We start from the raw sequence: 27,256 nt of genomic DNA, 5'->3' as shown, positions 1-27,256 counted from the left end.
CTGTCTACCCCACAGAGAGAACCACTATATAATACTATTTCATTTATAGGCAATATCTAAAATAGGCAAATCCATAGATACAGTAGATTAGTGGTTTCCAGGGGGTGGAGGGAGGGAGAAAATGGGAATTACTGCTAAAGCATAAGGGGTTTGGGGGGAACATGACAAAAATGTTCTAAAATTAAATAGTGATGATGGTTGCAAAAATTTGTGCATATTTAAAAAACTACACACTTGAACATTTTAAATGGGTGAATTATATCTTCAATTAAGCTGTTAAAGAAATAGTATAAAGAAATCCTGCGTACTCTTTATGTAGCCTTCAAAATATTAACGTTTTAAATAACCACCATGCAATCATCAAAACCAGAAAATTAACACTGATATAATACTATTTTCTTGCTACAGATTTTATTAAAAAATTTCCACTTGTCCCTTAATAACCTTTTTCTGATCCTGGATGCAATAAAAGGTCACATGTTATATATATTTAGTTGTAAAGTCTCCTTAATCCCTCAGTGTTTGTGTGTGTGTAGGTATGTGTGTGTCATTCATGTCCTTTGACAAGTACTAGCCAGTTATTTTGTGGCTAAATTTGTCCCCTAATTTGAGTTTGTCTGCTGTTGCCTCATGATCAAATTCATTCATTTTTGGCAACACACATTAGTGTTGTTGTGTCCTTCTCAGTACAACATATCAGGAGGCACAAATGCTGATTTGTCCCATTACTGGTGATGTTAACTTAGATCCTTTGGTTCATATGCCAGACTTCTCCACTATAAAGCTACTATTTTCCTCTTCATCATAAATATTTTGAAGGAGGATACTTTGAGACTACGTAAATATTCTGATTCTCATCATACTTTCACTAACTGATGTTAGTATCCACTGATGATTCTTTCCTGAAGCAATTATTACTGTCCTATTTGTCAAATAATGATTTTCTATTCCATTATTTCTTACACATTTATTAATTGGATTTTTCTTCCATTCATTTTTTATTTCTTTACATCATCATGAACCCTGATTTTAAAGGGAATGCATATTATGTTTTATAAAACAGAGTAATGCTTACTGGTAGATTTTTATTAGGTCAAGAAAGTCCCATACTATGGTAGGCTAAATAATGCCCTGTCACAACATATCTAGTCCTAATCCCTGGAACCAGTGAATGTTACCTTATGCAGAATAAATAAATTAATTAATTAATTTTAAAAAATAGAGACTTTGCATGTGTGATTAACTTAAGCATCTTGAGATGGGGAGATTATCTAGGAAGTCCCTAAATGCAATCTCATGTATTCTTCTAAGAGGGAGGCAGACGATATTTGACCACTGAAGAGGAGAGGGCAATGTGACCACAGAGGCAGATGTTAGAATGATATGGTTCCAAGCCAAGGAATGCCAACAGCCACCAGAAGCTGGAATGGATTATCCCATTAGAGCCACCCTATTGACACCTTGGTTTCAGCCCAGTGAAAGTGACTTTGGATTTCTAACCTCCAGAACTGCGAGAAAATAAATTTCTGTAGTTTATGCCATCAAGTTTGTAGTAATCCATTACAGCAAGCATAGGAAATTAATACAGATACTACTATTCCTCGTTTGCTAAAATTTTTTATCCTAAGTGGGTTTTAATTTTATCAAATCCACTTTTTTGCATCTATTACGATAGAAAATTTTTTTCTCTTTTAACATTTTAGGTGGTAAATAACATGATAGAACTTCTAATGCAAAAATATCCTTGCATTCATGGGATCAACCCAACCTGATCTTTTTTATTCACTGGTGGATTAGGTTGTATTAATATTTTGTTTAGGATTTGTACATATATGTTCATAAGTGAGGTTGCTCATTGTATTGCCTTTGCTCCTTTGTCAATGATCAGTTGACTATATTTATGTGGGTCTATTTCTGGGCTGTCTATTCTCTTCCATTTATCTATTTGTCTGTTCTCCAGCCAATACTATACTGTCTTAATTACTGCAGTTTTATAGTAAGTTTCCAAGTCAAGAAGTGTCATTCATCTGACTTTGTTCTTCTCCTTCAATACTGAGTTGGCTATTCTGAGTCTCTGCCTTTCCATATAAACTTTAGAATTAGTTTGTCAATACCCATAAAATAACGCACTGAGATTCTGGTTGAGATTTCATTGAACGTGTAGATCAAGTTGGGAAGAACTGACATTTTGATAATATTAAGTCTTCCTATTCATGAACATGGAATATCTCTCTATTTATTTAGTTCTTTGATTTCATTCATCAAAATTTTGTAGTTTTCTGCATATAGGTTTGTACATAATTTGTTAGATTTATGCCTAAGTATTTCAATAGTTTTGGTGCTAATGTAAATGGTTTTGGATTTTTAATTTCAAATTCCAGTTGCTCATTGCTGGTATATTGAAAAGTGACTGGTGTTTGTATACTAACCCTGTATCTTGCAACTTTGCTATAATCACTTATTAGTTCCAGGAGCTTTTTTATTGATTCTTTCAGATTTTCTACATAGACAATCATGCCATCTTCATTTATTCATTCTCCAATACTTATATTTTCTTTATATAGAGCTGAGTTTCTGAACTATAACATTATCCTTCCCTGTGAAGAACTTCTTTTAACATAATTTGCAAGGTAGGTCTATTGGCAATAAATTCCTTCAATTTGTACTTGTCTGAAAACATCTTTATTTCTGCCCCATTTTTGAGGGATAGTTTCATAGGACCAGAATCCTAGGTTGGTGATTTTTTTCTCTCTTCAGATATTTCACTCTCTTTTCGCTTGCATGGTTTCTGAGGAGAAGTCAGATGTAATTCGTACCTTTGCTTCTTTATAGGTAAGGTGTTTTTTCCCCCCTCTGGCTTCTTTCAAGATTTTTTTCTTTATCTCTGATTTTCTAAAGTTTACATATGATATACCTAGGTGTCGTTTTTTGGCATTTGTTTGCTTGGTGTTCTCTGAGCTTCCTGGATCTGTGGTTTGGTGTCCGACACTAACTTGGGAAAATTCTCAATCATTATTTCTTCAAATTTTGTTTCTGTTCCTTTCTCTCTTTTCTTTCTGGTATTCCCATTATGCATATGTTACATCTTTTATAGTTGTTCCACAGTTTTTAGATTTTCTGGTTTTGTTCAGTCTCTGTTCCCTTTGCTTTTCAGTTTTGGAAGTTTCTACTGTCATATCCTCAAGATCAGCAATTCTTTCCTCAGCCATGTAGTCTACTAAAGAGCCCATCAAAGGCATTCTTCATTTCTGTTACAGTTTTTGATTTCTAGCATTTCTTTTTTCATTCTTTCTTAGAACTCCCATATCTTCGCTTACATTATCCATCTATTATTGTATGTTGCCTACTTTGTCCATTGAAGCCCTTAGCATATTAATCACAGTTTGCAAAAATGCCTGGTCTGATAATTTCAACATCGCTGTCCTATCTGACTGTGGTTCTAATGCTCGTTCAGTCTTTTTAAAGTGTGGTTTTTGCCTTTTATTATGCCTGGTAATTTTTTGTTGAAAGATGTACGTGATGCACCGGATACAGGGTACTGTGGTAAATAACCCTTTTGTAATATGGTGGTAAGATGTGGGGGATGGGAAGTGTACTAGAATCCTAGGATTAGGTCTCAGTCTTTTAGGAGCCTATGCCCCTGGACTGTGAACTTCACCAGTGCTTTGTAGTTGCTCCCCCTCACCTCTTAGGTGGGACAGCATAGCTAAAGGCAACTGGAATTGGGTATTTCCTTTCCCCCACATGGAAGTCTAGAGCTGAAGTTGAGTATTTCCCTTCCCACAGGTAGATCAGGCTCTGATAACCCCTCAGTGGGTTAGGCTGTGGTAAAATAGCTTTCTGAGGGCAGGCCTTGTTACAAAAAACAAAATGCTCTGGTGTATTTCAAGGTGGCTACTTTTTACCTCCTCCTGCCATAAGCAGAAGGGATTTTTCTCCAGTATTCACTGTGATGACATTGCAGAACTCCTGGAGATAAAACTACAAAAGTGGGGGCTTCCTCCCATGACTGGATTCCCCTGGAGTTTTTAAGTCTCAGGCTTATCCCCACTGAACTTCCAGTAATTCATGAATTACAGCTCAGGTTTTCCTATCCTGGTACTGGTTCTTGTGGAGGTTTCTGCTCATGGATTTCTGCTTAGAAAAGTTGTGATTCTCTGTACCCACCTGCTGGTCTCTCCTGTTTGTGAAGAAGTAGTTTGCCCTGTGATGACTTCACTTCTCTCACAGATCTAAGAGGAGTTGTTGCTTTTTCAGTTTGTTCAGCTTTTTACTTGTTGTTAGGACAGAATGGTAACTTCTAAGTTCCTTACATGACAGACTGGAAACCAGAAGTCTGTCAAGTCTTTTTTATTTTTGTATTTTCCATAGTTTTTTGTATACCTTTTGTATATAGCAGGTGCTTAAAGGCTTCTGCTGAAATGTGTTGAACATCATTAGTAATAGCTTATATTTTCAAGCACTTTCTAAGCACCAGTCATTGTTTTAAGTGTTTTACCTACATAATCTATTTAAACCTCATAAGAACTCACCTGTAAGTACTATTATTATTCCCATTTCACAGATGAGGAAGCTGAAGCACAGAGTGTTTTAAGTATCCTCCCCCAAAGGAATATAGCCAGTGAATAGTGGAAACAGAATTCAAACTCAAAATGTCTAACTTGAGAACCCATGCTTATAACCACCATGTGCTATGGACCCAGGTAACTCCTAGAAATCCTGATAATATTTAACCATGATCTGATTTAATCATGAATTCCAATAGTCCAACAGATTATTTCTCATTCTAGTTGTTCTGGAAACTGCTAAAATGATATTTCAATTTACCACCTAAATATTTGAAATTACTGAAAAGAGGATGACTTTGAGTACACATCCCTTGTAGGTCTTTACAAGAAAAGGATTATGTTTTCACATAGTCTGTACAGAAACTGATGTACTACACCCTTGTTCTTTTAGTTCTATTAGTTTCCAGAAACTGATGAAGGTCTTCCTCAGCCCATCAGATATTCCACATTGCCTAAAATGAATCTAGTACTAGAAAGAGACTTCCATGTTCCTATGAATAGAAACATGTGCACTATTTTCTATGACAAATTAGTACTGAGTCTTACATAAATATAACCTTGAGGGCACTAATGTTTTAAGCCAACCTAGATTGTTCTGATTCCACTGCATACACATTGAGGTTCACCACCATTAACAGACAAGCCAAGGATAATCGCTGCCCTGTGGGCTATGCCAGCTGTAGCCATGGATATGCGGTCTGTTTCAGCAACAGCCGCTGTTTGGTCTGCACTCAGACTGACTGCATACTTTGTTCTCTTTCTTTCTGGAAACATGGTTTATCCGCACCACTAATCTAGTCTCTTTTTCTGACAACTGATTCAGAGTTTGAAAGTTTAGAAAACATTCTGATTTCATTGGAATTCATATTGGTAGATTTAGGATACATGGGAAACAGAAACAGATATGTTTAAATATCAAAATGCAGGCTCATCTTCAATCAGCATATTCTCCCTTATCAAGCAAGTGGACACTGTATGGCGATCAGCCAATACCAGGAGAGTTTACACCATCAGGTGAACTATATATCTCACGCTATCCTCACTTGGCTGAGAAAGCAATCATACTCTAGTTAAATTTATACAGTGAGAAAACCTATCTTGCAAGGGCACAAAAAAATATACATGGGAACTCCCTTATCTGCTCTCCACTCAAAAAAACCATTTTGCATTCCTTAATGTTACATTATAGCCCAATGTTTACATCTTGAAAACATAAGTGCTAAGCTCTTTTTGGTTTAATAAATTTGTGGATAATAAATACCTGATGGATTATGAACAAGTTTATTAGATATATTTTTGATAGACCACTAATTTATAGAACTGATTTTTCATTCATTCATTCATTTATGTGTTACTGACTTCTGCTCAAGGCCCATAATGGCAGTACAGTGTGCTAAGTGTGACCACAGCAGTAGAGACCTCAGAGAAGAGGACAACCTGAAGGTGCTCAGAGAAGGCTCCAAGCAGGCAAGCACTAAGGGCCACTACATTTCCCTGACAGAACCAAACACAAGAGTGGCTGAAATCCTGACCTCATCCAGTTAGGCCCTTTCTTGCCTACAAAGTAAGTATTTCATGAAGTTCTGCAGATATATAATGGGTTTGTAGACTCTGCATGCCATTGGCCTTAGATTATTTTGAATAAAAGTTGTATGTCTAGGATTCAAACTCTGTGTACTAGAGGCAGGATCAGAAAATAGGTCTTCTAGGTCGGGCATATTCTAAAACACAATCTAGTAAGGGTGCATTAGGTCAAGGGCTCCCTGGGTAGTACTGAAGGTTGTGCACTGAACAATCCCAAGAGACACTATTCCTAACATAGACATTGTTGAAATGTGTTTTCCTTACGTCAGAAAATAGCATTAAAGAGTCTGGTTCAAATAAAAGCAGTATATTAGGACAATTTTTGGACAGATAGAAATAAAGTATCTTGAGGAGAGGTTGCCTTTTGTCTAGTTCATGTGTTGGTTACTGGTTGCCCTGTTTTTTGTTCATTCCAAACATTACTCTTGCCTCTACCAGGAAAGAGAGAGAAAGTGGATCACCTCTGGTGGTGATCTTCTCTATCATTAACACACTTATCCTGTTGAGCTACCCCCAGACCATGCCTAGGACAAATGCTAACAGTCCTGGAGGATCAGAGGAGGAGGTAAGACGAGAAATAAAGGGGAAAGAAATGCACAGGATGACTGTCCCCTGTCACCTGCTCGTGGTGTCCTTCCCTCACAGTGAGAGTTCGAGGGTCCACAGTTCCTCTGCTTGAACCTCTGGTACCACCAGCAACAAATCAGGCAGAACATCTCAGTCAGATAACACAGTGATTGACTTTACATGTCTCAAAACAGGGACCTTGTCTCATTCAACGCTTCAACCTGACAGACTAGCACAACGTTTGGCTTAAAGCCGGCCCTGAAGAAACTGTGGTTGAGCAACGTGAATGAATGCAATTATCAAGCAAAAAGCATTTTTGGAATAACCAGTTGATTTCATTTATCCCTGACTTCATTGGGATTAACATAATAAAGCAAACAATAAGGGAAAATTGGCTTACACAAGGCCAGTCATCTTCTCGGCTCTGCTCTCCTTCTATTTTCAAGAAATGATGGGAGGTGTCATGTGCCAAAGAGAATTTCATTTTTAGGAACTTTCGGGGGAAAGTGATTTAATTAGAAGGAAAAAAATAAAACTTTTAATTCAAAGAAATCAAACAATGCAGCAGTTGTTACTTACGCTTGTAAGATATCATAAAAGTAAAAAATGGCAGGAGTCAAATTAAGAGTAAAAGAAGGTCACTTCTGCTTTGGGTGATCTGAAAAGTTCCTAAAATAGATAGTAACTAAAGTTAAGTCTCTTACCTTATAATTATTCATGATTTCAGTTAACCATGGTTTCACTGACTTTACTGTATCTTCTCGCAAGTACTTTTCAACTTTGGATCCATCACTAAAAGTCTGGTTTCCCACGTGGATGGCTTGTCTCACTTGTGGGAGGGACAAAAATTTCCTGTAGTAACTTTGGTCCTCAGGTACCTGGCATCAGAAAAATATTAGGGAAAACGAGTGGGTGGTGGGAACAGCACTCTGGGGAAAGCTTCAGATTTCTCCTAACATATATCACAATGAACAAGATGTGACACCACTATTAACTGGTCTCTACCCTGAATATCTTAACTTGGGGGTTTGGGGAAATTCAAATTTTACCAAGCAAATCTGGATGATCTGATACTCTTAGAGCCAGTATCCAATTTGCAAATGCTAGATTTTCCTTTTTGTAACAACGAAACTTTTGTGATCTGTAACTCCAATTAAAAACCCCATTCAAGGCAAAGGTAGGAAAAATGAAGAGGCGAGATTATCAAAATCATTTTGCTCCTTGTTGGAGGCTCTCAGGAAAGAAGGTGAAATGGACCACAAGGGGCCAGGAAGGTGATGAGGTGGATTAAAAGCTGAGGATTTCTTTTTCATGTTCTGCCGTTTATTAAAGCCACACACACAAAATAATCAGCTGACCATAATTTAAGGGGGAAAATATATCAAGTGTAAGAACAGATGATACCTTATGAAGGACATAAGACAAAAGAGAAGTTGTCCATGAGCCTTATTTTTTAAAAATACTGCATAAAAGTCTCTGTAAGATTCGTTACGCTAAAAGAAAAAAAAAAAGGAGTAAATGCTGTTTTTAAAAAGTTACAAAGGATAAAAAAAAAGAGTTTGAAATCAACAATTTTGTGAATCATCAATATTTTTTGCTAACTGTGAATACATTTTCTTTGTAAAGAAAAAAATTTAATCACAAATTTTGCTTCTTTCTTGCCTAGCATATGTTTTTCTCTTGGTAGAATCTAAATCCAAAACCACAGGGTTGGCAAATTCCATTGAAATTAGCTTTATATTTTATTTACAAAATAGTTCATAAGTAAGGCAATTTTAAAAAACAGAATGTATTGTCATATCCACTAGACATGGTTATACAAATCCAAATCCCCACTCTGGCTCCCTCTATCTTGTTTGATTAATTCCACCCAAAAGACATCAAATTTTGGCCCACTTTTATGAAAGAAACTATCCGAATACTTTGAGAAATATTCCAGAGGGCTTGAAGTGAGGGCCGTACTGAATGCATGAAACATCTTAAGTTAAAAGTAAGACAAAGCAAATATTTTCATACAGGCTTTGGCAGTTTGGGTTATCCAAGCTGTCTTAAGTACAGAACAAATAATGTGGGCATTTTCAAGAAACTCACTACAGGATTGGAGCTCTGGGACCCGATACCCAGAACTGCAATCCTGGCCTCTCTCCTTCACAAAAGAACTTCTGTATAACAAGATCTAGTGGGGGGAAATTGTGTTAATCGGAGATTTTTTTTGAGTTATCTGGACTATCACACAGTCTCAATGGTCAGATTATAATGTATACAAGATTGGCAGGGTAAAAAATCCTATAGATTAGTAGACCAAATAATGCAATACAGTTTGGACATGTTTGTCTAGTGTAAAGTCAGCTCTCCTATTTCCTAAATCGGAGGAAGTTTGGTTTTGCCAAAAGTTTTAAGCAAACACTATTATGGTTTTTTAAATTGTTGTCATTACCGTGCACTGTAAAAGGTTGTAGTAATTAGAACATCCTGTAACATTCTGGAAGTAGGAAGGCTCGCTTATTAAGTCACCACCTAGTAGTTTATCCAGTAACTAGGTTGGGAGAGAGGGGAGAAAGAAAGGAGGAAAACATCAGCATGGGTAAAAATGTACAGGCATTTGTTATTTCATTTATTCAATAACTGTTTTATTCAACAACCGCTTCCCATCTCTGCGCTATAGACACTGTCCAAGGCATTGGGGAAACAGCAGTGAACAAGGCAGGCCAAAAATGCTCCCTCATAGAGCTTATATTTTAGAGGGTATACAATAAACAAGCATTCATAAGTAAAATATGCAGTGTATTACAGAGTGATAAGGGCTAAGGAGAAAACTAACAAGGAGAAGGGGAGTAGGAAGTGCCATGGGTGCCTGTGGGGTTATGTGTGCCTGGGTGGTGGGTGTGGGGGACACTGCAGAGAGGAGGAAACGGGTCTCACTCACAAGGTGGCATCTGAGTAAAGACCTGTTGGAAGGGAGGAAGCAAGCCTGGCAGACATCTAGGAAAAGAACTTTCCAAGTAGAGGAAACAGTGAGCCCAAAGGCCCCAACTGCGGGAGTGAGTCTTGTGGGGAAGGGTTACCATACATGATCATTGACCACTCACCCATGTACGAGGAGACAGGGCAGAGGATACGGACATACACCCAGGTGCTTGGCACTGGTGGAAGTTATCTTTGGACTGCTGACATTGAAAACCCGGTCATCAGCTGAAGATGAGAGCAGTCGGCACGGCTGTGTGCTTTTCTCAGGTCATGTTGAGCTGCACAAAGGCAGGCATGGAGTGGCAGAGAGGGGCATCTAGCCAGGACTGTGGTTTGGCCAAAGGAGTTGGAGGAGGTGCAAAGCGGGGCGTAGGTCGGGAATGTATGTGATGACTGAGCTTGGGTTTATGTTGGGTAATTAGAGAAGTTAAGACCTGCAGGGGTAGGGGACCATGAAGAGGTAGTAGGATCCATGGACTGAAAGACAATGGGGTTGCAGGACTGTAATTCAAGTTGGCATATTCAGAGAAGTGAGCTGGGAGGATGGGAGGCGGCAGTTGGGGGAAGACGTTTGAATCTGCTGAATCTGAGATTGTGGAGTGATTGCTGGCTTTCTTGCAGGGGGTAATGGGAATGAGCAGCTAAGGTAAAGAGAACAAGATCACTAAATGAGAGGAGACTAAGAAACAGAGGGACCAAGTATTAAAAAGATCATCCATGTGGAGACTTCAGTCACCAGAAATGATGATAAGAGTACTGCTGGAAAGTGACACTGAGGCAGGAGCCAAAATATTCAGAGAATGAGAAGGCGATCGCCAGGGGTGTGTGTCGGGAGAGAAGCTGATCCCTAAAGTTCCCTTCAGCTCCAACTTACCGCTCTTTTATTAACGAAATCATTTTAAGGGGATCAGAACATCAAAAAGGCTTTATTATTTAGGCTTGAGATTTTGACATTTGTAATCTCTTGGGTTTCAGGATTTCTTGGAGTCTTGTATTGCATAACGTGAAACACATTTTACCACTACTTGATTACTTTCCTAAGTATCATTTCATCTATTTCCTGTGAAAAAGCAAAAGTCTTTTCATTTATCACTCAAGATTTTGGACCAGTGGTCACAGAGACATTGCATACCTTCAGGAGTTTTTTTTCGGGCGGGGGTGGGGGTGTTTCTCTATTTTTTGATGAATCTGGTTTGGGAGAGTCCTCATGGGCCATCTTCTCATCATCTCTGAATACACACAATATCTGAACTTTTCAACAGTTTCACTAATCCTGTGGACGCTTAGGCTGCTGGATCACGCACCACAGACATCTTTCTGCTTTCTTTATCCCTTTGAGTCTATCAAATATTCTTTTTTTTTTTTTCAAATTTATTTATTTATTTATTTATTATTTATGGCTGTGTTGGGTCTTTGTTTCTGTGCGAGGGCTTTTTTCTAGTGGCGAGCGGGGGCCACTCTTCATTGCAGTGCGCGGGCCTCTCACTATCGCGGCCTCTCTTGTTGCGGAGCACAGGCTCCAGACGCGCAGGCTCAGTAGTTGTGGCTCACGGGCTTAGTTGCTCCGTGGCATGTGGGATCCTCCCAGACCAGGGCTCGAACCCGTGTCCCCTGCATTGGCAGGCGGACTCTCAACCACTGTGCCACCAGGGAAGCCCCTATCAAATATTTTTGCTCTTGACACTGCTTATGCTTGCTCTTGACATATGCTTCTTCAGAAACACATCAAATGTCTCACTTGCAGATGGGTCTCATGCAATGTAAAATTTCCTATTAATTCTAAATTCTAAACGTTTCGTCCTTTTTACCCTTTCTGCCTACCACAGCAGATAGCCTACAACCAGTCTTGAAAATACTGTGATTGCAAGTTGAAGAATGACCCAACCTGTCCCTGATAAGATCCTTCTTCTTTCCTTCGCATTCACAATTGCACAAGAAATTCTGAATCCACGCTCTGCAGCCACATCAGGTGTCCTGGCACAGAAAGGGGAGCCCGCCAGGGTGCTGTGGGGTGGCTCGGGACTTCCTGAGTTCTCCTATTTACACAGCTTGCTGCTGTCAGAATTCACAACAAGGGCAGTCACTGCCCTGGCACCCTATTTGTAAAATGGAGCACAACTTTGTTACCCCACCCTTCTCCATAAGTTTGTATGTCTCCTGTTTTGATCTGAACCAGCTGACCTACAGCGCCTAAAAGACTATTAATACCAGGCCTCAGCCCTAATAATAACAATGCTGTTAGGTAAACTGTGACAGGCTGTGCTCCCAGTAACAAGATTAAAGGTCTCAAAATTCAGTCCTCACCTCATTTACTAATGTGTCAAACACGCCGGCTCTATGGCAAAGGTGACAAAAACCCCCAAGGAAGATTGCTTACACATGATCTTTGTCTGCACTGGCCAAAAAACAAACGAGCAACAAACAAGACCCTCCTGCATCCTAATATTTAGTATAGTCTTACATTTTAAACAACCAAAGAAAAAAAGATTGAAGAATATAACCATGTTACTTGATCCTCAAATTTAATTTTAGGAGAGCGATGTGACGATATTTACAAATGCCAATGGCTCTTTGTAAAAGTTTCAAGCGACCACCCTTTATACTCTTTGTTCCTGACACACAGGAACATGTGACATTTGTTACACTGTGGCCACTTCCCCAGCTGGAGCCCTGTGTGTGGATATTACCCTCTGAAGGGTTTAGAGCACATGTGGAAGCATATGCAACCACTTTCCAGGTTGCCTTTCTTCTGATTTCTTTATGGTAGGGATGCCTTGAGGGCCTACACAGCATTTCAAGAAATCAAAACAGTTAATGAAAGACACAGTTAGATAAACACCCCGAGGTGATCTCAGGTTTAAAATATGGTCAAAGTAAATTCAAAGAAACCCAGATGGTTCTCTTCTTCGTTATGAGCCCACTGTCTCGCCTCCTGATCTCGGGACAGCACCACGGAAACACCTTTGCTAACAACAAAGAGCCAGGCCAGGCACCGCAGTGCTTCCGGGACCTTCTCAGATGGTGCTCATTGCGCCAGGGCAGCGCAGGCCCCAGAACTCACTTCAAAGGCCTGAGACCACTTCTCCTCCTGGATGTATTTCACGCACTCATCGCACTGCTTCTGGAAGTACTTTCTCTGCTTCTCATCCAACAAGCCAATTTGGAACAGGAATGGTGCATAGCCCGGTATGATCTGAGGAGAAAAGAAGCAAACACAGACGCTACATGGAGAGAGAGGGACGTGAGGGAAGCCCATCTGCTTGTGAAATAACCCTTTGTAACTTCTCAGTTAGCGGAGCAGGACAACACACACACATATACACACACACCCCGCACAAACATACACATACAACACACACAATGCATGCACAACACAAAATACACCAAACACACACAGACATAAGACGTACAGACGACACACACATACACACACACATACACAAACACACACACACCACACACATACACAAACAGCACACACACAATTCGCGTATAACACACAAATACACCACACAAACACATATACATAAAACATACACAAACACATACCACATAACCACACAAATACTCATACAACACACATGTACACAAAATACACACAAACACACCAAGCACAGGTGCACACACTCGTACATACACACACTGACACTTGCACTCACAGCCAACGTAGGCTGACATATAGTAAGTTGACACTGTAAAACATTTGGTAAAAATTAGAAGATTTAAATCATTAGAAAGTCAACTGAGCAACAGTATTTCCCTTTATGAAGTTAGGTCTGTAGGGTAAGAGGAGCCTCCATCTGATTAAAGGGTATTTAATCTCCTTAAGGAACAAAATGGAAAGGAAAAAAGAGCCACCTACTGACTCGGGATCAGAATACGCGTCTCCAAGAGCAATTCCCTTCAGGTTGATCTTCACGATCATCACGGGGTTGAGCATGTGGATGTAGTGGGCGATGGCTGGCACGTATTTCCCCGCGTAAGACTGAGAAGGGTAGACGTTAAAATGAACCATCACAAATCAATGCTACTAAAATGAGGTGTTTATGCAAATTAAAATCACAATAAAACAATCAGTATTTCCACAAGACACATGTATTTCTTAACCTTACATTGCAAATTTGACAACAGCACGGAGCTCTGTCCCTTCCTTCTTTTGTCATCCCGAATAGCATGAAATGACATGCAGGTCACAGGTTAGGAGCGCAAAAAAATAATAAGTGAACATGTCCTAAGTGAACATTCTAATTTCCTTCCAAAAGAAATAACATGGACACCAGTGAACACAATTCTCCCACCCTTAGGGTTTTCCTTACCAGAAAGTTCCATTGCAAGCTTTATTAAAAAAAAAAAAAATCCCCAGGCCAAAATTAAGATTTCAAAATCTGTACAATGATGCCAAAATTTGAAATCAACATGTATTAACGGAAGAGGAAAAGGATAAATAATATTTATTGGCCACTAAAATGGTCACTTGAACTTACCTCTGTTTCCAACCTTTTCCAGTACAAGGCTCTTTTTCAATTTCAAAATAGTTTGCTGATACAAACATGATAATTCTGCTTTTAGATTATGCTGAAAAGAGTCACTATTGGTTCAGTAATATTTTAAAATAGTTCTGTGTTTCTTCCATTAAAGAGTTGCCTTCCTGACATCTCCACTTGTATGTCTAATATTAAACTTCCTATGTTCAAATCGAAGCTCCAATCCCCAAGCCCTCCTTGCAGCCTCCGTTTCCATTAATGTAAACTCTGTTCTTCTAACTGCTCAGGCCAAAAATCCTGGTGCCACTGTTTATCTCTTTCACTCACACCTCGTGAAAGTCCATTAGTGAATCTCATCAACTCTACCTATTCTATCAAAACACATCCAGAATCCAGTGTCTTTGCACACCCCCCCTTTATCACCTTGTTCCAGGTACCGTCATCTCTCACCTGGATTCTTGCAGCAGCCTCCTCAATGGGCCTCTGCTTTTGCTCTTACCCTCATCCAGTCTAATTTCAAGACAGTGGTCTGTTAAATTAGATCATGCCACTCCTCTGCTCAAACCCTCTAATGACTTCCCATCTCTCTCAAAGCAAAAGTGAAGTGCTTTTTCTGGGGCATAAGGGCTGACATGATCTGGTCACTTCACTCACATTATCCCCTACTATCCTCTTGCTCATTCCTCTCCAGCCTCTCTCAGACCAAATCATAATTGTGATCTGTACTGTTCCTTCCCTTGCATTAGCTCTTTCTGTCCCTGGAATGTTCTTCCCCAGATATCCATATGGTTAACTCCCTCACTTCCTTCAATGAGGCTTTCTGAGGGTTGCCCTCCATGGCCACCCTATCAAAAATTTTAACACCCCTCTTTTGATATTTTATATTCCCCTTCTCTCCTTTTTCATCTTAATCTTTATCACTCTCCAACAAACTTTTACTTATTACCTTGTGTATTGTTATTCCCCTACCCACACTAGAATAGAAGATCCACAGACACAGGGATCTGTCTGTTTTGTTTATTAGTGTATCCCTTGTACCTGATGCTGTTTGTTAGTGCTCAATAAACAGCTGCTCAATGAATGAATCTTGAATTAGCCTACATGCATCTGAAAAACAGCAATGCACATATATTCTAGATAGACTAGATGCATTATGTGGGTACATATGGATCTGCAGAACTTTCACAATATGTCCAAGGCTCTCCAGGGCCCTGAAGTTCAAAGACTGGGAATTCTGGAGAGCTCTCATTTTTTCCATGCCATAATCATATGCTGCAGTTATCATTATTCCCATTTCAACGTAAGGACATTGGGGCTCAGAGAGGTTAAGTGATAGAGTCAGAATTAAACGTGGTCTGACCTACTCCAAATCCTAAACCCCTTCCAAATTATGATGGAAGAACTTAATTTACATAACTCACACAAGATCCCTTCACTGATGCACTCCCCTTGTGCAATAAGAATTATTTAGGCAAAGTATTAAATCAAAGCAGCTTATCCATTCATACTCATGAGTACTTTTTAGCTTCCATGTCTGAAATTTGGTTTGTTGTATAACTTTGCTATATTCTCCTTTTAGGGACAGTACGTGAACATTTGTCAAGTAAAATTTCTGTAAATTGACCAAAAAAGCAAATTTTCTTGACTAATCATTTCACTGGTACAGATGTTATTATATAATCTTCATTCAATGATGGTTTATTGGGCAACTCTTCTGTCAAAGGTACCATAACAGATACTTGAGTAGACACAAAAATAAATAAAGCACAAAACTTGTAAAGATCACAATATCTTTTAAAAGTACATTATGGAAAACTTGACTCAAATGTGATAAGGCAAAGTCTACCATTTCATGGCTTATTATTTCCACAATGTGTACAAGAGCCAGAACATAGTAGGTACATAAAAACATAGTTGATAATTGAATGACTCACCTGACATTATTTCTAAACATGTTTTCTCTATTGGAAATTAGTACAAATGCTAAAAAAGTACACCTTCTAGTGATGCTGTCACTCAAGTTGTCTTGTTTATAAGACCTAGCCACAAAACACCTCCCTTGACTTTTTCAGAGATAGAAGGGTATGTACTTTATAGGTAGTGATGACAAACTTAGGCTAAAACCGTCACATTTTTATGGCACCTTCCCCCTTGCGACCATTATATGTGTCCGGAATTCAGGCAGGAGATTAAAAAGGAACACCCACTCAATCTGAGCATCCACCATGAACAGATTATTTCACTTACTTTAATTTGAGCCAATGTAAAGTTAACATTATCTTTCTATATTTTAAAATGATGAAAACAAAGGTCTGTGTGTTTCACATGCCCACCTGGAATTCTATCTGGGTTTGGCTGCCTCCACGCTTCCCATTTCTCATATCAAATCACATTTCAGTCAAGGGTCCTGGATAGACTATGGATCTCTGGTCCCCCAACCTGGGACCCACCCTTGGATTTATCCACTGCACACTTGCTAAGCGGACCATTTAGGAAAATGAGACAGTGAGATGGGTAGTTCTATAACCACATCCAAAACAGATTCCTTAATGTTCAGTCTACATCTGCTAACCTAACAGTGATGATGTTTACCTTGATTTTTGCTTTCTAATGACTATCACACACTTCTTTGCCCTGTGTCAGTGTGACAAATCCTTCACTGCCGTTTTCATTAATCATTCCACTGGTTGAGCGACTCAGGCTGTCACACAGTAGACAATTATAGGATTATTTTATGGAAAACAGACACCGAAACATTACAATGAAATTTCAATTATTTTCACTCTCCTTGTTGAGACACATTTCTTTTTTTCTTTTTTGTTCAAGATCAGATTTGTTTATTCTTCCTGAACCATTTGTTTCTCGATTTAATGATTCTCTGACCACCAGGAGCACTTTAAAAGACAACCAGACAATAAATCAAGTATGTTTGATTTTACCCAGTTTTCCCTTTTCCGGATATGTTTTAAATAGAATAGAATGCCAGACTCTGGGGGGAGAAGTTAGGTGTGGTTGTCTGATGGATCAGAAATGGACTATATGGCCCTTAGGACTTATAATTGTGATCCTGTAATTGTATGAACTCTTGTTTCTTTTGTTCTGAGTTCTGCCCATAACAACAACTAAAGCAATGACAACCACAACTATTAGCCCTGTGGTTTCTCTGATCTCTGGCTGGGGTTCACCAATGTGGGCAGCAGCTGGCCAACGAAGCTCCTGAAGTCTGTGAACTAACACTAACCTTCTACCCTCAGATCAGACGCTGGCCTCAAACAAGCTCTGAACAGCATCAAAGCAATTATAAAAGGAAAGAGGAAAAGTGTGGCCAGAAACTATTTGAACACATACTATTTTAGAATTCAGCAGTGACCTTCAAATGAGGAACTTAGTCAGACAAATATATTTAACTAACATAATAATTCAAACTAGATTAGCAATCAACACATCAGGATTTTAGTTTGCCCTTAGTAATTATTCCTTTCCAATATTTAAAGAAGCTGCAATTTCCAACACTATTCTTGTATGGTTCCTTTGCCCCACGGTGACAACATTTTGAGCTCACCTCTGACAAGAAGGGCCAGAGCCATTAGGGCATGTTTGTATGTGCTTGTATTTGGAGCTTAAAGAAGCAGTAAACCTCCAGTTTTCCTCTGACATCAGAAGGATCTCAGAATTCAGCTCTCAAACTTTTATTTCCCCCGTGAGAGAAAAAAGGTCTCAACATCAGAGTTGAATAGTGTTTTTGAATCTTGGTTTGCAATCTTTCTGTGTTCTTAAATGATGTTTGGAACAGCCTAATGCAAATCACGTTAGGAGCATATTGTACTTGTAAAAATATTCTAGAGAGAATGTAATACTTGGTTAATTATCCAGATGTGTAAAAGCAAAATGAAATTGGACTTAAAGAAACTTGTAATTGTGTATTCCATCTGAATCTCTCCCTTCTTACATGTTTCAACAACTTTCATAGCCGACTTACTGTACCCCTGCCACCCGGTTACTTTTAAGGGAGTCAAAAAATTCATATCGAAAATCAAGCTGCTATCAGCTCCTCCAGAAGAAACAAAATCATGTCAGAGAATAATATTATAATGGAAACAATGTCCTCTTACAGAAATTTCACATATGTTAGCAGTTACTATTGTTTAAGCTACTCTTAGTTGTCTGCATTTCTTACTGAAGTTTAGTTTAAAAAAAAAAAGTAGATGCAGCTATATTCATTCTCTGACTTGCTTCTAAGTATACCTTTTATGGTAAAACTTGCAGAACCTTTATCAGTGATAATGAGCAATGGCCTTTGAACGTGGTTACCAAGTGTCACTATTCACTGGCCCTAGCTCCTCACCTCTGCCTGGAAGTGGAAAAAGGGGGTTGTCATCCTCGGCAATGGCATGTCAAGGATGGTCAGGGTCATTCTACGTCCGTTTCCCTGCTCTGCCCCCAAACCCCCAGTCACTCCAGCTAGAATGAATGTCTCTGAAGAGTTCACTTCGGGGCTGGTGAGAACTCTTCCATGTCTTCCGGGAGGAAACCAGGTGGGCTGCCCTTCTGGAGAGGGTCACATTGGTGTCATGTCCTCTAGCTGTCCCCAAACACAGACTATGGTGGAACCAGCCCCATGTACAGGGGTGATCAGAGTGAATAGGTGGATATGCCTTGAAGAGAATTTTAAACACACATTGAAAACTACAAAACTTGGTGAAAAGCCTAAGTTTAATGGAGTCACACAGGACACAGCAGCCAAGAGGACAGGATTAAGCTAGGGTGACCTTGACTTCATCTAGCCTTGGGGTAGAATCTTACTTCACTTGGCACCATTATTTCTTCTGAGGAGAGAAGAGGTGTGGCCTTAACATGGCCAGTTCAGAAAATTAATGAATGGAGAAAACTGGAGCTTTGGTATTGTGGTAATCTCTACAACTTCCTAGACATTGCTAGACCATGTGTCATCTAATTTCAAGACCACACTGCTGAGATTAAAAAAAAAAAAGGCTTCTAACGAGAATATGACTTTATCTAAACATCTATTTCTCTTGACTATGAGCTTAAAAAGAAATGTAGAATCTACAGGAATACACATATGAGAAAAACATTTTGATCTGTATCCAACTTTTAGTCACGTAAATTTATGCAAAAGTATGTACTGCCTTCCAAATATGTTCTTATTTCATTTTGAGATGATGCTTCTTTAAAAATTAATTCCATCAGTGACAAACATAGGTGAAAAGGATGTACCTCACCTCCCCCCAACTCTAACTTCAGTGCCAGTTTTGGAGACATTCATACCCAGCTTGAAGCCAGGTGACTTGAACAGATGAATAAACCCTTTTGTTTAGAGATTACAGTTAATTTGACTTTTAAATAGAGAGTGTGAATATACTGGGCCACAGTCAACAAACTGAGTCCTTCACTTGCTCACTATAGAGAGAACTCAGAAGGTTGAAGCCGCGTAATAGATATAATTTAGCATTTCTGGTCCCCAGCCTAGACATCTCATCCAATTGGGTACTATTTGTGTCGCCATGCCACTTGGTCCAGCATAGTAGCTCACTTCAGACAAAGCTTATATTGACGTCTGATTTACTCATATTCTTTTCCACGTAACTAAAGAATCAGCAAATATGTGTTGATCTGACTTAGATATGCTATCCAAAAGCCTGAGGCCCAATTTGCAAACATTTCCATATGCCCCTGTTCCATTCTCCAGGTTGCAGCTTAAACCTTGACTTTTCTAATATTAAATTCATTAAATAGTCACAAATCCGTTTTCAATTCTAAAAGAAAATATTGGCAAGTCAGAGGAACAGAACTGAAAATAGACATCTGTCATGAGCTCAAGAGTTAAAGCAGCTCGAATGTCATCTAGTAATATTCAGCAAGTTCCAAGTTTTGAGAAATAATTACATTCCAAGGACTTCAAGCCTTTATATCACTTGAAACTTCCATTTACTCCATAAAACATTATGATCAAAAGACAGAACTATCCAAGAAGCTAGAGAACTTCTTTTCTGTTTGTATAAGGTTAGTAACCCTTAGAGATTCTGTACAAAATATGTAAGGGATGTCCGACTCCCTTGTACAGACAGTGCATCTATTCTGTGGGAAAAGGCAAGTCTTGGAAACAGTGCAGTTTGGAGGAGCCAGGCTCCAGAGAGCATCTTCACGAAGCGGGTTACAATCCTTAGCCCATCCTGTGACTACAGTCTTTGGGTGATGGAGTCTGGCTGCTTAGGTTCCAGTCTTGGCTGGGTGAGCTTGTAAAGCCTACATGACCTCTCTAAGCCTCAGTCATCTCAACTGTAAAATGGGGATGATAATAACAGTGCCAGCTTCATAAGGCAGCTGTGAGGATTAAACAAGGTAATGCATGAAACACTGCTTAGCATCATGCCTGTCATACGACCCACTCTCAATAAACACTCTCAAATAAGATCTACAAATAAAACAAGGGGACTAGATACTTTTGAAGGCATCCTTCTCATCACCAAATTCAATGATCACAAGCCTGGACTAATAAGATAAAGGTATGGCCTCCATAAAACAATTATAGGCCTACAGTTAGGATAGTTCTCTCTTCCCCCCCTTCACAGGTATGTCAGTGCTTGAAGTTCCCCTATTACAAGTATCTTTCTATGGCTTAGGCTCTGTCCTCTATTCAAAGACAAGTATGTTGGAAGTACATTTAATGGATCAGATTCTCTCTAACGGACAGTGAGCTGCTAATAAGTCAGAATGGGGGAGAGAAACAGAACAATCATGATGCGGATGGAAGAAGCACGGGAGAAACAGGACCTGAGCACAACACAGCCAAGGAAAGGAAGGCCAAGGGTGGCAGGTAGGGCACTGGATGACCCTGGAAAATAAGGGAGCAGAAAGGAGGTTCCCAGGGCCTGGGGTGCAGTACAGGGAGAGAAGAGCCATGAAAAGAGATGTAAAAAAGCCAAAGAGAAATATCATTGATATTTTTATTTTATCTGGCAAATGCCTTGTGTGAAGCCACTCTATAACATCCATTCAACACTGTGCCTGGTACTGTATGAAACAAATGAAACAAACCTGGCTCTCACCTCCTGGGAGCCTGCCACCAGAACCCAGTGGACCATGACGATTTCAATAAAGAAATCAGACTCCGTGAGCCCAGCAGGACTTCACTCATGCAGATGAAGATAAAGTATCCTATTAAGCTCACTAATTTTTAAATAGCTTCAAAGTTTTGCCTCAGATTCAGCCTTCGAATTAATCACGGTTGCAAAACTGCTTCTAAGGAAAGTAGGCCTCTCCCGCTGATCAGGAGATGCCCGGTTTTAACCACATGCCCTGCCAGTTTGGAAGCGCTCCCACCCATTGGCACAAACGCCTCTACACGCTAAATCTTTCCCATGAGTGGACAGAAGGCCACAGGCTCAGAGGACAGTGGGCAGACCCCTCCCTACCGTCACCTCCCTGCCTTCCAGCGCCAGGGCTGTTGTGCTTTAAATTTTAGCTGGGCCCACATACACTTGCGTGGATTCTAAAGAGTGTCTGTACCTCAAGAAAAAGAGCAATCTCACTAATAGTTACTGGCTCGGAAAGGATAACACTTAGGAAGAAAGTTAATTATATGAATTAAATGCAGCTTGTTTCTCTTTTTGAAGTACATTTTTTTCATGCCTTGAGGAGGGTGATTTATAGACACATTTGTCTCTCTTTAGAGAAAATTAATTCCAGTTGGTGTTTTCGGCAGAAATGGAGAGAAGGGAAGGAGACAAAGCAGTTCTTCCTTCTCCGCTGCCCCAACTGCAGGTCTGCACTATGCCTTGCTGTGGCCTCGCGTGGTCCACACGGCAGGGGCAAAGGGCCTGGATCGGTCCCCACACATTTTGTTACCATCCAAAACTTCTAAGTTCCACCATCACTTTCTGATGAAGCAAACAATTTCTTTTAAAGATGATTTCAAAATAAGAGGGGAGACAATGCCATACCCCAAGAACAAGTGAGCAGAGCTTTTTAAACATCTCAGCCCCTGTTTACATGCATTAGGCCATATGCTTTGGAGCCATAACATTTTAATCCAGCTTTTCAACATGAATGGTAATAATAGTCATCATATGCTGGGTACTCACCACAGCCAGTCACTCTGCTAAATATTTGAGGAGGATTATCTAATTAAATGCTCAAAACAACCCTATGCAGTAGGTACTGTTATTACTTCCAGACTCCCTTACACCAAAGTTAGGGTGCTAAACAGCTGTTCCAGCCCCTTTGAACATCAGGCTACCCTCATTCATAGCACACAAATGTGGACCATATTTAGGTCCAGTACCTTTGCAATCAAAAGCAGAAAACCATTTCTGAGTTTATGCATTTGTTTTCCAAGAACAATTCTACAAATCTAGTGGCATTATTTGTTCAGGAAATTAACAGTTCACAAGAGAAAAGATTTCCCTTTCTTGAAAAACCTATTACAACATTTTTTTTGGTGGCGGACACAGGGAGGGTGGGTTGGTATTATGTTAAAACTGCAATTGTATACAGATGCTTTAAGAGTACATCTAGGTAACTACAGTTGAGTATCCAGTAAAGCAAAATATCCCTGGAAGTGATCTAACTTAAAAACCAGCCCTTCTGATTGTAAGACGAAAAGCAGAGGCCCAGAGAGGTTACAGAACTTGTCTGGAATCATCCAGAGAGAGGCAAAGCCAGCAATGAACCTCAGGTCTCCTGATTATTAATCCAGAATTCCTTCCACTTCTCCATTCTGCCTCCTAGCCTTAAAACAGAAGACCAGGTGGAACGAAGTAGACTAGAGAAACACAGCATTCTGCCAATAATAAACCATCAAGGCATTATTTAGTGCTCTACCTTTTAGAAAAAGATGTGCCCCCAGATTTAATGTATCTTGTGTGGTTCTTATGAAGATGCTGCTGACTGGCAAGTGCATCTCCATCCCACGCTCTGCCTGCCCTCATTCCCATCTTCCTTCATCACTTGGAAGGCACAGGTTTCCTTAAAAGTATTCATCCTGGCAGCAGAGAACATAAAAATAAAATTGTCCTTTGCTACACACATTCAGAAACTACATGCACGAAACCACCAGACAGACATGAAGTAGACAAGTCAAATTTTTCATCTGGAATTTGGCAGCTTTGCTGGAAGTTCAACATGATGGTTAACAACATTGTCACACTATTTGCAAGACAAGGAATTACACAGTAAGCAGATCACTCTTCTGTTGGAGGTGGAGACTGGGTGTTTTCCAGGGTTGCTACCAAAATGACAGGAGTGTCACTTCCTCCATCCCCCTGACTCCAGTTATTAGTTCTAGAATGGCCATGGGATTCAAATGGATAATGAGATTCAGGTATCTGGTGGAATTATTGGGAAAGAGAAGTTGAGCTGGTAGGCTATACCTAGAGCTCTGGAGTGGGTTGGAGAGTCAAGGGCACAGGTGAAAAGAACTTATCTGAGAATGAAATCAGTGAAGTGCAAAGCCAAGTGAATAGATGGAGAGAACATGAGACAAAATCCTGATAAGGTTTGAGCAACCAGATCCAGCCACGCCTGATGCCAACAATTCAATCCCCTGTTTTACTTAAGGCACTTTGAATAGGGTTTCTGTCACTTGCAAGCAAAAGAGCCTTGACTAATACACCCATATTTATCCTTCAAATCCAATTTAATTGTTGTCTCCTCTGTTTGACTTTTCCTGAGGATCCCATATTGAGAGGTAGCTATTTGCTCACCTTATACTACTTGTCTTTACAACTACTTCTCTAATTGTACTCTTCATTCTGTATGGTACTTATTATTAGACTCAGATTTACAGTAGAGTTAATGTCTTAATCATTGACTTTCTAATACTTGTCCAAAGCCTCAGACATAGTACATACTCAATATATGTGTGTTGAACTGAATTGAATTTGATTCTAAATACTCTTTCAGGGAACAATGAACCCTTCAATGGTTTCCCATTACACTTAGAATAAAGTCTAACCACTCTGCCAGAGCAACAGGGCCCTACACGATCAGCCTGCCTCCCCCATCTAAGATCCTTCTACAGTGGCTCAATGCTTTTCCTTGAGTGCACCAAGCCTGTCCCTACCTCAGAGTCTTTGCATTTGCTGTTCCTTCTTCCAGGAAAGCTCTTCTCACGGATATTGCAGAGATCACTCCACTACGTCACTCAGGGCTCTGCTCAATTGTCTCCTTACCGAAGAGCCTTTCTCTGACAATCTTATCCAAAATAACACTTCCATCACTCTCCAGCCCTCACCCTGCTTATCTTTTTCATGACATCTTTTTCAGACATGTCGCTGCCTGACCATATGGTACATATTTATTTCTTTCATTATCACTGCTTTCACCTCTGGAATGTACGAATGCAGGGAATTTTTCTGTTTTGTTCACAACTGTACTCCTAGCACCTAAGAATTCCTCTGTTCTCAAAATATTGGCTGCTATACATTTTTAAAATAACCTTAAATTTAAAAGGATGAAAAAAAGCAAACCTTAAGATTGAAACCAACATATGCAAATGAACCTGTTCATTAAATTGTAACATAATCACCCTGGAAAAAAATAGAATTAATTCCCTGCTAGGGCAGGGAAAGTACAAGATAATCCTATAACTTATAACTAATTTGTGCCAAAGAGCAAGGAAATGCTCAAAGGCTAACAGGGACAAATGGGGACAATGTGTCAAAAGGACACAGGAGCCAGCCTGAAGGGTTCCCATTGACCAAATATAGGAAAATACAAGCATCAAAAACAATAATGATAGCAATAAAATTTAACACAGCAAACAGAATTAACAATCCATGAGTCCCCAGTGATATTTTTAAAGTACATATCAGAGAGGAGGAGGAGGGAAAGGTGTTCTCTACAGAAGAATGCCAGATGATGTCTAAAGGAAGATAGATCAGAAAAATCACCATTTTATAACCCCCAGTATAATAACTGATTCAGACAGGAATCATCAGTGGATGCTAAAACTACTTGGTGACATATTTGGTGTGTGTGTGGGGGGGAACAGATGTTCACATGGTCTCAGATTATTTATTAATTTCAAAGGGAAAATGGTACCTTTTCAATGGTGAGATCTGGCAGATACCACCTTGACTAAGTGACCAGCAGTGGAACAAAGATGCTATATGCCTTCTGATGTGATAGAATAGAACGTAAACAACAACTTCTATGTAGTGTCTTGCCAAATGTTTTCAGTGAATCTAAGCATTGGAAAAGAGTCAAAGTCAGAAAATGGGACATTCTACAAGGCACCTTGTCTAGACTCTGAATAATCATCATCACAAATGACAACAACACCAACAAAGACATGGTACTGAGACATGACAACCCATTGTGATATATGAACCTTTACTGGGCACTGAATTTTTAAAACTACGTTATGGAGGACGTTTGGGGGATAACTGGAGAATTTTTTATATGGGCTGAATTAATACTGATGTGTGTGTGTGTACATACTGAATGAATAAACCACAAGTGTCATAATATATTTCAGTCCTGATGATGTTGGAAGCATGCAAGAAAACATGACTTCAACTCACCTCCCCAGTGGCATAAAAGTCATTGTCTTTATAGTCAGAGAACAACTGGAAAAACTGAGTAAGTGCACTGCAAAAAGAAGAACAACAATAAAAATCACACGGAATCATGCTATGCTACCCAATTTCACCCTTGGACAATAGGTTTCACATTTGAATTAAGATACCACTATGCTATAAGTTCCTGTCGGCATTTTTTCAACGACTCATGTGTATAACACTCCATACTCTGTGGATGGTTAGAAAAATACTTGTGGGCTTACTCTGCGATACTCAAAGTTGAGACAAGTGAACATCAACACTCTGGGAAGGTTTCCAAATCCCTGCGTTACCAACTTGGATCACCCACCTGTTGAGGGGACCCTTGAGCAAAGTGCTACAGGCTTTCACCTATTACTTAGCAATTTGTGGAGTTAGTTCTGCAAACCTTATGACCCCATTAATCTCGGGTTGCGGTGAGGTAATGGGAACCTTAGTTGCTTACCAACCTCTCTCTGTGGGGAACCTGAACATTTCTATATTCTAACGGGGCTCCCAGCATTTCAGTGTTTTAATAACCAAAGAACAGAAAAGCTGTAAAATGACTGTAGTCTAAGGGAAAACCACCAAATGGTCACAGACATTGAAGTAAATGCACAGTGGCCTCCAGGGTCAAAAGAATCACATTTAGGAAAGAATGCCAACAGCCACCTTGGTATGCTGAAATAGATTTAAACAGCCTCAAGAAATTATTTTATAGTAAGCAAGAAAAGGGTGGATTATTGAATCATTCTCTACTTGAACAAAATCTTTCAGAAAGGAAACAAAAACCTGTGAAACTCAGAAGCTTTATGAATGTTTTGACCCAGATTGCAATGCCTGAGAAGCTAGGCAGGGTTTCTGTTCCAGTTTCCTGCTGAGGGACTAAAAGCCGTAAACCAGCCAGTGAACATGAAAGGCAAGGAGGCCCTGCAAAACCAGGAGAAGGAGAAAGTTCAAGGGTCACCCAGAGGCAAAACTGGGTCATTACAATCACCGTGATCCTGGAAATACTTAATTTTCAAAGGCTCCATAAAAACCCACCATTAAACTCTACTGTAGAGTTTCAGTGTATTTCTCTGTTTATTATTTATAGTAACTAAAATCTTTGTAGCAACTAAATCTGGGAAGCTGCATTATATAGCGTCCATGTTTGTGCTGGCAATGAGCTGGCTTTAGAGCTGAGATAAAAATAGGAGTTTATTCTCCAGCTTTCCCTCTCCAACCTTCAGGCTAAAAACTACTTGTCTTTCTCTCTGCCTGCTAGGTGGAATGGCAATAGACATTTTAATATAGTAAATCTGAACTAAGCCTTGTGCTTTAGCTTAAAGCTTATTTCCTTAAAGAATTTGTTGGAGGATTGTCAGGGCTGCTAGATTTAGCAAATAAAAACAAAAGATGTACAATTAAATTTGAGTTTCAGATAAACAACAAATAATGTTTCAGTATAAATATGTTCCAAATATTTCATGCGACATACGTAGATTAAAACATTATTCGTTGTTCATCTGAAATTCAAATTTAACTG

The 27,256-nt window shown here is 39.5% G+C and overlaps 1 protein-coding gene across 4 annotated transcripts in view; it reads right to left on the bottom strand.

Annotated features, from left to right (window-relative positions):
- CPVL (carboxypeptidase vitellogenic like) overlaps window positions 1–27,256 on the bottom strand; it is a 137,390-nt gene that overhangs the window by 68,723 nt on the left and 41,411 nt on the right. For all 4 annotated transcript variants that reach the window (XM_036863184.1, XM_036863182.1, XM_036863181.1 and 1 more), the window contains 5 exons: window positions 25,714–25,780; window positions 13,549–13,671; window positions 12,748–12,879; window positions 9,157–9,255; window positions 7,424–7,597 (listed from right to left, as the gene is read on the bottom strand). In XM_036863184.1, coding sequence (XP_036719079.1) covers window positions 7,424–7,597; window positions 9,157–9,255; window positions 12,748–12,879; window positions 13,549–13,671; window positions 25,714–25,780 — 595 coding nt within the window. The remainder of the gene's footprint in view (window positions 1–7,423; window positions 7,598–9,156; window positions 9,256–12,747; window positions 12,880–13,548; window positions 13,672–25,713; window positions 25,781–27,256) is intronic.

This window comes from Balaenoptera musculus, chromosome 9, assembly GCF_009873245.2.
Source record: "Balaenoptera musculus isolate JJ_BM4_2016_0621 chromosome 9, mBalMus1.pri.v3, whole genome shotgun sequence".
NCBI classification, from domain to species: domain Eukaryota; kingdom Metazoa; phylum Chordata; class Mammalia; order Artiodactyla; family Balaenopteridae; genus Balaenoptera; species Balaenoptera musculus.
The sequence above is the reverse complement of the archived record's forward strand: the minus strand, read 5'-3'. Positions and strand labels throughout refer to the sequence as shown.